The sequence below is a fragment of the Cherax quadricarinatus genome, chromosome 30 (genome assembly GCF_038502225.1).
Source record: "Cherax quadricarinatus isolate ZL_2023a chromosome 30, ASM3850222v1, whole genome shotgun sequence".
Taxonomy (NCBI): Eukaryota; Metazoa; Arthropoda; class Malacostraca; order Decapoda; family Parastacidae; genus Cherax; species Cherax quadricarinatus.
In genome coordinates this window covers 17,012,320-17,027,938 of record NC_091321.1, presented here as the reverse complement: position 1 = coordinate 17,027,938, position 15,619 = coordinate 17,012,320, and the positions used below count along the sequence as shown (strand labels likewise).

Below are 15,619 nucleotides of genomic sequence, written 5' to 3'. Positions count from 1 at the left end.
CCCACGACCGTTAATTGCCAATATCCGCTTCGCCTAAATGAAGGGGGCGGGGACAAGCAACCCTGAATAATCAGTCACAACTGCCAATTTTCTCTTCAGGCATATCGTAATGTGACGACCTAAAGGTAGAATGATCCACTAAATTAGGTAACGTTCGGGATCCATAGTGACACATATGGTATATACACGGAGAACGTATACATCTCATTTTATACGTTTCTTAAAAACTGAACATAATTCACATTAAACTTGCACTAGGGAATTGAAGCCTTAAATGATTCCTGTGCGGTCGACAGGCCTTAAACCTAACAACTAATTGTGGGTAAGCAAAACACCGGCAGTAAGTTACTTGTCAGTAGGACATTTAAGTGAGCACCGTTTAACAAAATATACTGTGGTAATAAAATAAACCTTTAATTCTGTTTCGATGTCAGTACAGTATGTTTTTAAAGATACGAGGACACACTTGAGTTTTTTTTTTTAATTCAACCGCATTTCATTTTGTATACAGCTTCGAAAAAGTGCCAAGAAGAAATGTAGTTAAATAAAATGGTTACTGGTTCTCTTTCCTTCGGATTTTATTGTGACTAGTCAATTGTCCAAGTCGGACCGAAACGTCGTCATAAATGTCTATGTGCGGGTTGTGTAAAAATGTTACTCAGGTTGCATGACAGCTAGATTTAGATTTTTATAATATAACTTCGTTGTTATGCAATACTTGTAAAAAAAAGCCATATAAAATAACGGAAGATGCAAAAGCTTATAGCAGTAGTTTTCCCCTTAAATCTAGATCAACAGAAAAAGAAGTACTATACTTAAAACTTAGGACCACTAACTATATCAACTTTCTTACATTTCTTACTAGAAACCAGTTGAAAAACGAAGCTCTTGTATATACAAACCAAGTGAAAACAAATAAGGAGGCTTTTATATTTCGGACTATAAACTAAATGCACACAATTCAACCTCAAACTAAAAATCAAGCGAAAACAAACGGTTCATTTCAAACTAGACACCAAATGAAAAAAAAAAATGAAATATCTTCGAACTAGAAACCAAGTGAACAACGTTCAAATCCACCGGCAAATCAAATTCCGAATAAAAAATTAAAACGTGCATAAATTTCAAGTTTAAACTCAACCTTGCGTTTCCCGACACCACCTGAAGGTAGTCGAAATTTACGTCTATTTCATTGTGCACCACAGTGGAATAATAATAAAAAAAAGGGAGCCATCGAAACATTTTGAAACTAAGCTTTAAAACAATTTCCTCGTTGTAACTTTGGCATCTACAATAGAACAGCATGAAATTAGTTAAATTGAAAATGTCATACTGAAAATAAATCTAAAAAAAAAAAAAATTACCATTTATGCAATACCACACTTTCCTGCCAGCCTTGAGCACCAAGGCCGGAAAACGCAAGGAAACTGTGTACTTCAACACTCACTCCAACCAGTAATTACTACCAACAATTACCATTCAATACGTCCCATTTGAATGGAAACTTTTAAATATAACCATTCCCCTCCCCACCCACACCGTGATCATGTGGTTTAATACATATTGTCAATGAGCATTCACGAATGTTAGTGAAAAATCTTATTGCATTTATAGGAGTAAAAGGCCCCCACTTGATCACGTGTTAATGTCATGTATGGTACTGTGAGAAATATTGCGCTTTGGGGGGGGGGGGAAGGCCCCGAGACTAATCAGGACATGAGATGTTTATTTTATTATAGTCAAAAAGTTTAGTACTGAGAAAACTATCAGCTATGTTTTCTCCATAAAGGAATTCGCTGGAATCCCAGATCTAGATCATGGTGAAGATACTTTAATTTTATCCAATGTTTTACTGTAGCTCTGAGAATAGGGTTGGGAAATTTCCTGGAACTGTAACATTAAAATTTCCTGAAATGTAGTGTGGGGTGTCACGTACCATCTTAGGCAAGGTATAAGACACGTTCCAGTGAGAACTCATTGTTCTACCATACTGTCTTTTAACACAAATTTAATTGTCAGCTACTGGTTTATTTTGCATATAGTAGGTGATTCTATAAATAGGTTGCGTACTGACTTCTAATACTACCGTGCTTTATGAAAGCGTACGTGTTTACAAAGAATTTGCAACAGCCGTGTCCAGACTCAGTGAAGGTTAAAGGATATGAACAGGCCAGTAACATCAGAAACTTGAAAAAAATAACTGTATTGCACAGATTTCTCGTAGACAAAAGAATACTATTACATAAACCACGCGTTTCCTATGCCTGGCTGCCAACGTTTCAAGATACTCCCTGCATGTTTAAATTATATCCTTTGCAGTGATATCATTTTTATTCAAGCTAACTAGTAACCATTGAAGGTTTTACCGACTGTACTACTGTTGTCACGATGCACACAATTATCGTAGGCATATAATGGTGATTTAGTAGATTTACCCTAGGATAACACTAAGTCAAACTGTGTAACTTACTTCCACTGGGGTCCTCGAGCTTTGTTCTGTTACATTTTGCAGGCATGTACATCTTTTTAGCATGATGAATGTGAACAAGACTAAAAAGTCTAAATGCATCAAAATTTAACCCGAATGAAGCTTATTTAACTGCTAAGTCCTAAAATAGAGCACTCTGAATTTCATCTTTTAGTGCGTCATTATACAGTGGAACTGTTACCACCTTTGGGACAAAACTACAACAGTTTCTAAGCTGACTTGAGTGTGATATCCCCACGACTTTGCCTAAGTACTCAGTTGCTCTTGCAATGTTAAGAGGACGATAAACAGTTGCAAACTGTTCATAATTCAGTAAATAATACATGATACAGCAAGTACAAGTACTAGGCATATTAATGCTCACAGACTAGTGTGAACATATGCGTGGCAACACTTATGACATTTAAGGAAACTTTTCACCCAATTTGGATTTTCTCAGTCCTATACAGTTTACTGAAAACTGGACTTCGTCGAGAGGACTCAGGCCAAGTGGTTTTCATATTTAAGGGGATGCGCTAAACCCATTATTTATGCAGCTGCTTAAATAACTCAGGGTGCCATTTTTTTCTATTTTGTCAATAAATTTATTGGAATAAATAAGACACGTTACTGTATAGAAAACTATAAATGGGGTTTCATTTGGTTTACATTTTTTAAGCCTTTAAACCAAGAGCAACGTTGTCATTTATAAAGCTTTCCATAATACACTGGAGTCTGTTCCAGGTACAATAAAGCTGTATGATTTAATGCACTGAGCGGGAGGCGGTTTAACCTTGCCTTGCCTGTCACTAAAACAGTCTAGGCCTATCTCATCAAAATACAGTATATTACAGGCCTAGGAAACTGCAGAAGCTACACTTCCCTTTTAATTCCTCTCTTGGTTAGCCATAATTACCATCACACCTGCAACTCAAAGTGTATATAGTGTTTAGCATTATTATGCACAGCATTGTTTCACCCCTGCATGAATTAATTTAGTCTAGGTCCAGTTATCTAAGCATCTTATTTACAGTAATTGGCAACTATCTTAATATAATAACATAAGTATACCACGATGCTTTACTTTCATTCAATGGTGCCTCAGGAAAGTTAGATTAGATTTTGCCACCGAAGTGACTAAGTTTATTGGGCACCCCATATCCATCCACGGACGGTAGCGCTAGAGCCATGGACGGTAGCGCTAGAGCCATGGACGGTAGCGCTAGAGCACACGGACACACAAAAGGCCTAGGAACTAGGCAACAAAATTCTTAACAAGAGCACATCTGGATTTATATCTACAGTTCATTTATCTGTTACAAGCTGATTTAAGAAATCTGCTTAATATCTTATTTTTATTAATAAGATATCTTGACACGGCACACAGGTTATTATACTGTATATATTGCCCAACAAGTGGACAACTAAGCACAGTGTTCAAGATAGTGATCATAGGGATTGCCACATACTGTGCATTTGGTCTGACCATTACTCTCTCCCCAACTGCCGGAAGTGCTTGTAACCAAGCCTAAGTCAGTCAGTCTACTCACATTGCAAGTTGCACCATAAATGTACTTTTCTACATTCATATTATCATAGTGGGTTATAGATCTACTCAGGCTTCTAACTGCATTCCTGTAACATTGTTTCATTATTTACTTCTCCCCTAATATTCCTAATGCTAGACACAGATACACCAGTTATATTCTACATTATCCTTCAGGGCACTATTCTTGGCTAACACATTAACTATCATGAAGGAGTAATCCAGTGTGTGATGGGATCCATAACAATTGTACATTAATTCTTTTTTTCCGGATTTTTTGAGTATCTATACCTGGTTTCTCCAATGAGCATGTTGTTGGAGTCATTACACGAGTCAAGAGCCTTCAGTGATGACAGAATCGGTAATGATAATAGTCATGCTCAGTGTCATAAGTTGGCGTTAGAACCATTAGGATGGCAAACAATTCAGTTTGCAGTGTAGACGTCCAGTTAATTCTTATGCCTAGCTTAACAAGGTTCCTATCGTTCTTAACTAGGGAGGTGGCAACAAGTTAGGATCGACTCTTAAGGCTAAATATTCCTCTTGATTGAATGAACTACATACTCTTATTATATTCACGGGAAAATTTAAACCAGTAGCGGCTAAAATGTATGAGAATGGGAATCAATCAGGTATGTTCCAAAGAAAATGAACTACAGTATATCAAATCATATTTTATATTAGCTGTGTCAGTATTTCCATTATCCCCATCTACATATTTAAATTCGTATGCAATATGCAAATTATAGGTCATAAGTAATTTGTATTCACAAATGAATCATTGCATAATGCAATAGCACTAGCATCAGAATACTATTGTACTTTCTGTATGCTTTAATCTAGAAAAGGATCATGTAACTACAAGCCATACTTTGCATATTACAAAACTATAAACATTCAGTGAACATTCATATCGTATACACTGGTTGCACAACACCTTACTTCCCTAAAGATTACATATTAACATGCATAACACTAGACATTACATCACTATACCAGTTATCCATTACGTCTAGTCTGTCGCTAAGTAGGCATAAATTATAATATCTTGGAAAAACGCTCTATCCGTAGAAGTCGTATATCGCCTAGAAATAGCAGGTAATTAGCTTATCCAAGGATGAAAACGACTTCAATTCCTTGGATCAAAAACCCTTCACCAGCAGCATCTACGACGACCCCCTCCCCCCTTCCTTCGGTGGAGGGAGACGAACACACCACCACCTCCACTAACCTAATTAAATAACGAAACTAAATTCGGAAAAAAATAACAAAAGCAAAAATAAAAAAAAATAAAAAATCGTTACTGGCTATTTAAGCCCCCGTTATTTCTATTCTTGGTAATGCACTGATAAGGTCCCCCCCCCCCTCACTGGTGGGCAAGCGCCACTCTCGTAATAACTACCCTAAAACTGAAGCGTCTTTCATAACCAAGCTTCAACTTTACCCCGGCAAACAAGCAAAACTTAGTTTAAGGAAGCAAAATTGTTTTTGTAACATGCATGAGACTTACAGTAAGGTAACCTTGAGCTAATACAATAGCAACTTCAGAGCTGCTTACCTAAGCGACATCAGCATCATATAGCAACTCAAGTCAAAAAAATTTTGCACAAACTTAAACATATACCAACAAATATTTCAGTAAAGAAAAAGAATGGCAAGATTCTGAGTATACATACTCGGGTACGTGTATAAGCAAGCAAGTACGCACCCCCTTCTCCCCCACACACATGTGAATTGCATCATTACGGACTCGTACATAGTCGATAAACTTTAATCCTAACAGTAACGAGAAAAATGCTCCAGATGGTCAGGTAAGCAAACAAAGTGGTCGAAGAAGCACGGCTGAGGAACAGGATAAACAGCAAGCTGGCTTCAAGACAGGGCACTAAGAACAAGAAGCAACACCAGGCTAACCACACATCAACCTTGAGCAACCCGCTAAAGTTGCTCCCCTAGAATTTCCGGTGTTCAATACACTGCATCATTTGGGCCTCAACAAAGTGTGTCAGGCGATATACTGTCTTCTCATTGTTTTGGAGCTTTAATAGATTCTTTGGGCTTGGAGAGAAGCCCCTGTCACGCCAAAATATTGGTATAAAACAAATTAAACAAGTTTAATGTAATTTTTAAATTTTTACCAGTTCGCTCATTTAATTTTTTTTTTATTTACTTTTTAAGTGTGTGATCACCATTGTAAATACAGCTAAGAAATACATAACATGCTTCAACACTGGTGAGGAGACATCATATATGGCGCTCTGTCATATCTCAGCCAACATACTCTTGTGAATTATGTTCAAGGCCAAGCTTTCTTTCCCTAAATAAATGCGCATTTAAATTTAAGCCTCAAAATCAAACGGCCGTTATTTTCGCGCTTGAGTCGAAACTAATACAAAATAAAAAATAGCAAATTAATCAAATATTAAGCTATATTTCGAACTTTTATCTTTATGACGTACATTTACTGCTGATGCGCACAAATAATTTACACGGGTACAAAACATTGTATAAAAAACTAATTCCTGGGCACAATATGCTCTTACTAGTTGCATTCCCAAGGATGATAACGGAGCTAACAATCCTGACACCAAATTTCATCCCAAAGTATAGGATACCTGAAATGGTGTAACTTGCTCACTCTGCAACCGAACATCCAGGAGGCTTAATTTTTTTTTTTTACTAGGGATGGTTTGATCGTGTTATAGCTGATCACGGAATTTATCCTACGTCTCCCACAAAAGCTTTTCTTGCCATTAAAAACTGCAAAAATAATAAAATCAAATATGTAATTAATAATAATTAATACTACTACTAATAAAAATATATACATGGAGAAACCAATATCGGGTGTGCATACAAGGTTTGATAAACGAGACTTGGGCAACATTTGGGTATCTCTATTCTGGAAAAGTTTCGCCACCCAGTGGCTTCAGTCCAATGCTGAGAAAGGTGGAAGACGAGTAGTAGTTTGAGGTAATCTGTCCAGAATAAAGATACCCATATGTTGCACAAGAGAGGAGAGTGAAGAGAGAAGAGTGAAGAGAGAAGAGTGAAGAGAGAAGAGTGAAGAGAGGAGAGAGTGAAGAGAGGAGAGAGTGAAGAGAGGAGAGAGTGAAGAGAGGAGAGAGTGAAGAGAGGAGAGAGTGAAGAGAGGAGAGAGTGAAGAGAGGAGAGAGTGAAGAGAGGAGAGAGAGGAGAGAGTGAAGAGAGGAGAGAGTGAAGAGAGGAGAGAGTGAAGAGAGGAGAGAGTGAAGAGAGGAGAGAGTGAAGAGAGGAGAGAGTGAAGAGAGGAGAGAGTGAAGAGAGGAGAGTGTGAAGAGAGAGTGAAGAGAGGAGAGAGTGAAGAGAGGAGAGAGTGAAGAGAGGAGAGAGTGAAGAGAGGAGAGAGTGAAGAGAGGAGAGAGTGGAGAGAGTGGAGAGAGTGGAGAGAGTGGAGAGAGTGGAGAGAGAGGAGTGGAGAGAGAGGAGTGGAGAGAGAGGAGTGGAGAGAGAAGAGTGGAGAGAGAGGAGTGGAGAGAGAGGAGTGGAGAGAGAGGAGTGGAGAGAGAGGAGTGGAGAGAGAGGAGTGGAGAGAGAGGAGTGGAGAGAGAGGAGTGGAGAGAGAGGAGTGGAGAGAGAGGAGTGGAGAGAGAGGAGTGGAGAGAGAGGAGTGGAGAGAGAGGAGTGGAGAGAGAGGAGTGGAGAGAGGAGTGGAGAGAGGAGTGGAGAGAGAGGAGTGGAGAGAGAGGAGTGAGAGAGAGGGGGAGTGAGAGAGAGGAGTGGAGAGAGTGGAGGAGTGGAGAGAGAGGAGGAGAGAGAGGAGTGGAGAGAGAGGAGGAGTGGAGAGAGAGGAGGAGTGGAGAGAGAGGAGGAGTGGAGAGAGAGGAGGAGTGGAGAGAGAGGAGGAGTGGAGAGAGAGGAGGAGTGGAGAGAGAGGAGGAGTGGAGAGAGAGGAGGAGTGGCAGAGAGAGGAGGAGTGGGAGAGAGAGGAGGAGTGGAGAGAGAGGAGGAAGTGGAGAGAGAGGAGGAGTGGAGAGAGAGGAGTGGAGAGAGACGAGTGGAGAGAGAGAGGAGTGGGAGAGAGGAGTGGGAGAGAGGAGTGGGAGAGAGAGAGGAGTGGGAGAGAGAGAGGAGTGGGAGAGAGAGAGGAGTGGGAGAGAGAGAGGAGTGAGAGAGAGAGAGAGGAGTGGGAGAGAGAGGAGTGGGAGAGAGAGAGGAGTGGGAGAGAGAGAGGAGTGGGAGAGAGAGGAGTGGAGAGAGAGGAGAGAGGAGTGGAGAGAGAGGAGAGAGGAGTGGAGAGAGAGGAGAGAGGAGAGAGGAGAGGAGAGAGGAGAGGAGTGGAGAGAGGAGTGAAGAGGAGTGAAGAGAGGAGAGAGGAGGAGTGAAGAGAGAGGAGAGAGGAGAGGAGAGAGAGAGAGGAGAGAGAGGAGAGAGGAGAGGAGAGAGGAGGAGAAGAGGAGAGGAGGAGAGAGAGAGAGAAGGAGAGAGGAGAGAGAGAGAGAGAGGAGAGGAGTGAAGAGAGAGGAGAGAGGAGTGAAGAGAGAGGAGAGAGAGAGAGAGAGAGGAGAGAGAGAGAGGAGAGAGAGAGAGGAGAGAGAGGAGAGAGAGAGAGAGAGAGAGAGAGAGAGAGAGAGAGAGAGAGAGAGAGAGAGAGAGAGAGAGAGAGAGAGAGAGAGAGAGAGAGAGAGAGAGAGAGAGAGACAGAGAGAGAGAGAGGAGAGAGAGAGAGAGAGGAGAGAGAGAGGAGAGAGAGAGGAGAGAGAGAGGAGAGAGAGAGAGGAGAGGAGAGAGAGGAGAGAGAGAGAGGAGAGAGAGGGGAGAGTGAAGAGAGGAGAGAGAGAAGAGTGAAAAGTGTGTGAAGACAGGAGAGAAGAGTGAAGAGGAGAGTGAAGAGAGAGAAGAGTGAAGAGGAGAGAGAAGAGTGAAGAGGAGAGAGAAGAGTGAAGAGAGTGAAGAGAGAGAAGAGAGAGGAGTGAAGAGAGAAGAGAAAGAAGAGTGAAGAGAGAAGAGAAAGAAAAGTGAAGAGAGAAGAGAAAGAAGAGTGAAGAGAGAAGAGAAAGAAGAGTGAGGAGACAAGAGTGAAGAGTGAGGAGACAAGAGTGAAGAGTGAGGAGACAAGAGTGAAGAGTGAGGAGACAAGAGTGAAGAGTGAGGAGACAAGAGTGAAGAGTGAGGAGACAAGAGTGAATAGAGAAGGAAGAGTGAATAGAGAAGGAAGAGTGAAGAGAGAAGGAAGAGTGAAGAGAGAAGGAAGAGTGAAGAGAGAAGGAAGAGTGAAGAGAGAAGGAAGAGTGAAGAGAGAAGGAAGAGTGAAGAGAGAAGGAAGAGTGAAGAGAGAAGGAAGAGTGAAGAGAGGAGGAAGAGTGAAGAGAGGAGGAAGAGTGAAGAGAGGAGGAAGAGTGAAGAGAGGAGGAAGAGTGAAGAGAGGAGGAAGAGAGGAGGAAGAGTGAAGAGAGGAGGAAGAGTGAAGAGAGGAGGAAGTGAAGAGAGGAGGAAGAGTGAAGAGAGGAGGAAGAGTGAAGAGAGGAGGAAGAGTGAAGAGAGGAGGAAGAGTGAAGAGAGGAGGAAGAGTGAAGAGAGGAGGAAGAGTGAAGAGAGGAGGAAGAGTGAAGAGAGGAGGAAGAGTGAAGAGAGGAGGAAGAGTGAAGAGAGGAGGAAGAGAGGAGAGAGGAGGAAGAGAGGAGAGAGGAGGAAGAGAGGAGAGAGGAGGAAGAGAGGAGAGAGAAGGAAGAGTGAAGAGAGAAGGAAGAGTGAAGAGAGAAGGAAGAGTGAAGAGAGAAGGAAGAGTGAAGAGAGAAGGAAGAGTGAAGAGAGAAGGAAGAGTGAAGAGAGGAGGAAGAGTGAAGAGAGGAGGAAGAGTGAAGAGAGGAGGAAGAGTGAAGAGAGGAGGAAGAGTGAAGAGAGGAGGAAGTGAAGAGAGGAGAGAGAAGGAAGAGTGAAGAGAGGAGAGAGAAGGAAGAGTGAAGAGAGGAGAGAGAAGGAAGAGTGAAGAGAGGAGAGAGAAGGAAGAGTGAAGAGAGGAGAGAGAAGGAAGAGTGAAGAGAGGAGAGAGAAGGAAGAGTGAAGAGAGGAGAGAGAAGCGTGGAGAGAGAAGCGTGAAGGGAGAAGAATGAGAAGAAATGAGAGAAGAATGAGAAATGAGAGAAGAATGAGGAGAAAGCATGAATGAGAAAAATAAATATTGAAGAGAAAACATAAATGGTGGTTTCTAGGCACCCTGATGGTAATGGTGGAGCAGTAATAAGTATGAATGGGAGTGTGTTGGTACCTGGGGACGAAGTTGATATCCTTGGGGTGAAATCTGACCATGAACGAAGTTGTAAATCTTGCAAACAAGGCGGCCAGGAAGCTTTGATCTATGCACTTCGACGATTTCATATTTGCTCGACAGTAGAGGCTGGAAGATTGTGTACGAGAAACAAGCTCACACCTTGAGTATGCTCCACTTTCTTGGACTGCCTGCCTCCCATCTCATCTGCGACTTCTTGAGTAGAGAACAGAGCAAGACGCCTCCTTTCTTGCTTGGGCCCAGCCTGGGTAAATCTCTCATTTTGCAGAGCCTTCAGCACCGGAGGGATGTGCGCGACCTTACTGTTATTGACGAGGCCAATACTGTCAAAGTACCACACTTGGCTCCACTCCGAGGGCAGCGAGAAGCGAGCTTCTACACAAGACGGGGCAAGCAGCAACTTCACTGACTGCACCCTTCTAGAACCAGAACAACGCTACATCTTAGATCATTTATTCCTAGGATGACCGGTCTGGAATATATTCGTATAGCGTAATGATATCAACGAAAAAGTGGGCTAACCCAATGAAATTGCTGGTCCACAGATGGCTCCAACTTCATCCTGTTCCCTATCTGTATTCCTTATAATAAAAAGGTTTTAAATGAGCTGATGTAGGTAACAGCTCTTAGCTTCTAAATAAAATTAGGAATCCTAAATCTAACCCTGTAAAATCCTGTGTAAAATAGAGATGAGAGAGAACCTCTACTAAACTGAACCCAAGACACCACCAAGATGACTCAGCTGAGAGTGCATTTCTCCAGTATTTGGTGTACGTAGAGAAAGTATATTCAAGAATATGTTAATGTTGGAATGGATAAAAGGAGGCACTACTATAAACAACAAATTTAAAAACTTTTATGATGGGATACCTCGATGATTGCTAAATAATGATCCAAGGGAATGAAGCTGCCCTCCCGTTCCTCGGATCAGATCCATGTCAATACTGAATTTAAGGGCTCTTATTTTGAGCCTAGCGACAACCTATTACGGAAATTCGAATATATCTAGGGGTTTCTGCAATGGAGAGTTATATTTTGTGCCTATCAGGAGACTCGTCCATTGGTACTTAGCTTCAGAGGTACATTTTTTGGTTAGATTACGTTAATTTAAGTGTTTTTATAGGTTCAAAATATTGTCTCCACTACGTAACCAATTTAATATTGGAGAATTTACATAAAAACTCGATCACCTGAACTCTATCCCTACCCAACTCGACATAAAAAAATGCAGACAACTGCTCATCGGCAGATTTCGGCCATTATTAAGTTTCAGTGGAGATAATTTGAAATGCACGTTAAGAAAAAACTAACCTAGCCTAACGAAATGCACTTAACCCAATTTAAAATAATCTAGTAACTTACCTTACTCCTCCATCGGTAGATAAGCGTCTTTGCTAACATTCTGCAAGTAAAGCGACTATTAACACGTCAAGCGTCAACTGGCTAACTATGTACTACGTAAAACAAAAATTTCCACAAGAAACACCTATTCTGCAATACATAAGTTGCATGCATTATAGTGCGAGCTGATGACCAGGTTCTGCTAAGCAGCAGTGGGGTAACTCGAGCACAAATCAGCGGAAAATGACTCATACGCATTTAACGGTCCGCCATGAATACTGAACACAAATTCCGTCGTAATTCTCCGTAAATGTACTTACCAGACACTCCCTGACTTTACGCAAAGCATCCACCGGATAAGCTGACATCACAACGACGGTTTCTCCCTTAAGACACACTTTCAAGTCTCTACACTCGGGGGAGGGGGGAAATAAAAACTATAAAAAATACACTAAAAGCAATGCGGCTGTGTCACCTGCAGCGCCATACTGTCTCCTTCCTGCTGCCACAACCCTCACCCCTAGATACTTTTTTTTCCCCAAGACGAACAGATAAAAAAAACTTAACATACAAAAAAAATTAAATGTTCCCTCTAATGTAAACTACGTGATGTATCTCCATGTATGACACTCTCTTGACGAGTTAAATTTACTCTTTTTGGTAATTATTGCTGGGTCATTTTTAGCCTTGAAGTGACTGTTTTTACGTAAGTTTTAATTATCTTAGGAAAAAAAAGGAATTAGCCTCACCTAAATACGAGAGAAAAAATTGAAATTTGATTGGTTGGTGAGTAGTTGTTATTGTTGTTGTCTGCACACTGATTGGTCGTTACACTTATGACGTCATTTTAACATTCATTACTTTTTTTAATTGGCTGCCAGAGACAGCAAATGAAGGGGAATGACGTATTTCCAAAAAAAGTACAGTACAGTAATTTGCTGCAATGTCTATAATTTATAGATACGCGACGCCTATCCTATAAAATAATAATAATAATAATCATAAAAATAATAATAAAATAATTTTATCATCATATCCTTGTGTAATATAACACAGACAAAATAATGATAAGACTTGTATTATTTATCCTAGTACCACAGTGTCTTATTTACATACATTAACACATTTTTTTATATATGAATCTATATCTAACACACCCTTACTTCACTTCCTATATTTTCTTATGAGACACCAATGTCAGTGTGAAGACGTTCTTGTAAAACGTGCAGGTTTAACATACGTAAACCTGTTACAATGTAAGAAGGCGACTCAACATGGCCGGAAACATTAAGGTTGACGCGATTATCACTCGTGGTGTGAGAATGGATTGTTATAAAACACACAAAGGTATTTTATTAATGGTTGGTTTATTAGGTTTAAATTCAGTCGATTTCGCCAGGTTTATTAAAACTGCATGAGACCTGTGTACCTCCAGTCAAGGATATTTTAATCCTTAAATTAAGATTAAAGTAAACTGAATCCCTATGTAAAGACAAAACTCGGTGTATATTCAGCGCGACACTCCTCTCAGTGTATATACACACCACATTCTCTCTCTCTCTCTCTCTCTCTCTCTCTCTCTCTCTCATATATATATATATATATATATATATATATATATATATATATATATATATATATATAGTATATAACGCATAAAATATTATATTCGTAGTCAAACTAAGCATGGCCGTGAGCGAGGTACTGACACAATCACTGACTGTATGCTTAAAAGAAGCTGTGACACAATCATCTAGTGCATGCTTGAGAGAAGCAGTGACACAATCATCTAGTGCATGCTTGAGAGAAGCAGTGACACAATCATCTAGTGCATGCTTGAGAGAAGCAGTGACACAATCATCTAGTGCATGCTTGAGAGAAGCAGTGACACAATCATCTAGTGCATGCTTGAGAGAAGCAGTGACACAATCATCTAGTGCATGCTTGAGAGAAGCAGTGACACAATCATCTAGTGCATGCTTGAGAGAAGCAGTGACACAATCATCTAGTGCATGCTTCAGAGAGGCAGTGACACAATCATCTAGTGCATACTTGAGAGAGGCAGTGACACAATCATCTAGTGCATGCTTCAGAGAGGCAGTGACACAATCATCTAGTGCATGCTTCAGAGAGGCAGTGACACAATCATCTAGTGCATGCTTCAGAGAGGCAGTGACACAATCATCTAGTGCATGCTTCAGAGAGGCAGTGACACAATCATCTAGTGCATGCTTCAGAGAGGCAGTGACACAATCATCTAGTGCATGCTTCAGAGAGGCAGTGACACAATCATCTAGTGCATGCTTCAGAGAGGCAGTGACACAATCATCTAGTGCATACTTGAGAGAGGCAGTGACACAATCATCTAGTGCATGCTTAAGGGAAGCAGTGACACAATCATCTAGTGCATGCTTCAGAGAGGCAGTGACACAATCATCTAGTGCATGCTTCAGAGAGGCAGTGACACAATCATCTAGTGCATGCTTCAGAGAGGCAGTGACACAAACATCTAGTGCATGCTTCAGAGAGGCAGTGACACAATCATCTAGTGCATGATTGAGAGAGGCAGTGACACAATCATCTACAGCATGGTTGAGAGAGGCAGTGACACAATCATCTAGTGCATGGTTGAGAGGCAGTGACACAATCATCTAGTGCATACTTGAGAGAGGCAGTGACACAATCATCTAGTGCATGCTTAAGGGAAGCAGTGACACAATCATCTAGTGCATGCTTCAGAGAGGCAGTGACACAATCATCTAGTGCATGCTTCAGAGAGGCAGTGACACAATCATCTAGTGCATGCTTCAGAGAGGCATTGACACAATCATCTAGTACATGCTTCAGAGAGGCAGTGACACAATCATCTAGTGCATGGTTGAGAGAGGCAGTGACACAATCATCTACAGCATGGTTGAGAGAGGCAGTGACACAATCATCTAGTGCATGGTTGAGAGGCAGTGACACAATCATCTAGTGCATGGTTGAGAGAGGCAGTGACACAATCATCTAGTGCATGCTTCAGAGAGGCAGTGACACAATCATCTAGTGCATGGTTGAGAGAGACAGTGACACAATCATCTAGTGCATGCTTCAGAGAGGAAGTGACACAATCATCTAGTGCATGATTGAGAGAGGCAGTGACACAATCATCTAGTGCATGCTTCAGAGAGGCAGTGACACAATCATCTAGTGCATGCTTCGGAGAGGCAGTGACACAATCATCTAGTGCATGCTTCAGAGAGGCAGTGACACAATCATCTAGTACATGCTTCAGAGAGGCAGTGACACAATCATCTAGTACATGCTTCAGAGAGGCAGTGACACAATCATCTAGTACATGCTTCAGAGAGGCAGTGACACAATCATCTAGTACATGCTTCAGAGAGGCAGTGACACAATCATCTAGTGCATGCTTCAGAGAGGCAGTGACACAATCATCTAGTGCATGCTTCAGAGAGGCAGTGACACAATCATCTAGTGCATGCTTCAGAGAGGCAGTGACACAGTCATCTAGTGCATGCTTCAGAGAGGCAGTGACACAATCATCTAGTGCATGCTTCAGAGAGGCAGTGACACAATCATCTAGTGCATGCTTCAGAGAGGCAGTGACAAAATCATCTAGTGCATGATTGAGAGAGGCAGTGACACAATCATCTAGTGCATGCTTCAGAGAGGCAGTGACATAGTCATCTAGTACATGCTTCAGAGAGGCAGTGACACAATCATCTAGTGCATGCTTCAGAGAGGCAGTGACACAATCATCTAGTGCATGCTTCAGAGAGGCAGTGACACAATCATCTAGTGCATGCTTCAGAGAGGCATTGACACAATCATCTAGTACATGCTTCAGAGAGGCAGTGACACAATCATCTAGTGCATGCTTCAGAGAGGCAGTGACACAATCATCTAGTGCATGCTTCAGAGAGGCAGTGACACAATCATCTAGTGCATGCTTCAGAGAGGCAGTGACACAATCATCTAGTACATGCTTCAG

At 41.3% G+C, this 15,619-nt stretch overlaps 1 protein-coding gene across 1 annotated transcript in view; it reads right to left on the bottom strand.

The window, feature by feature from the left end:
- Positions 1-12,099, bottom strand: part of LOC128692689 (mRNA decay activator protein ZFP36L1) — a 276,448-nt gene extending 264,349 nt beyond the window's left edge. Inside the window, exon 1 of the mRNA XM_053781985.2 lies at positions 11,943-12,099. Coding sequence (XP_053637960.1) covers positions 11,943-11,990 — 48 coding nt within the window. The 5' untranslated portion in view covers positions 11,991-12,099. The remainder of the gene's footprint in view (positions 1-11,942) is intronic.
- Between the last annotated feature and the right edge of the window lie 3,520 nt (positions 12,100-15,619).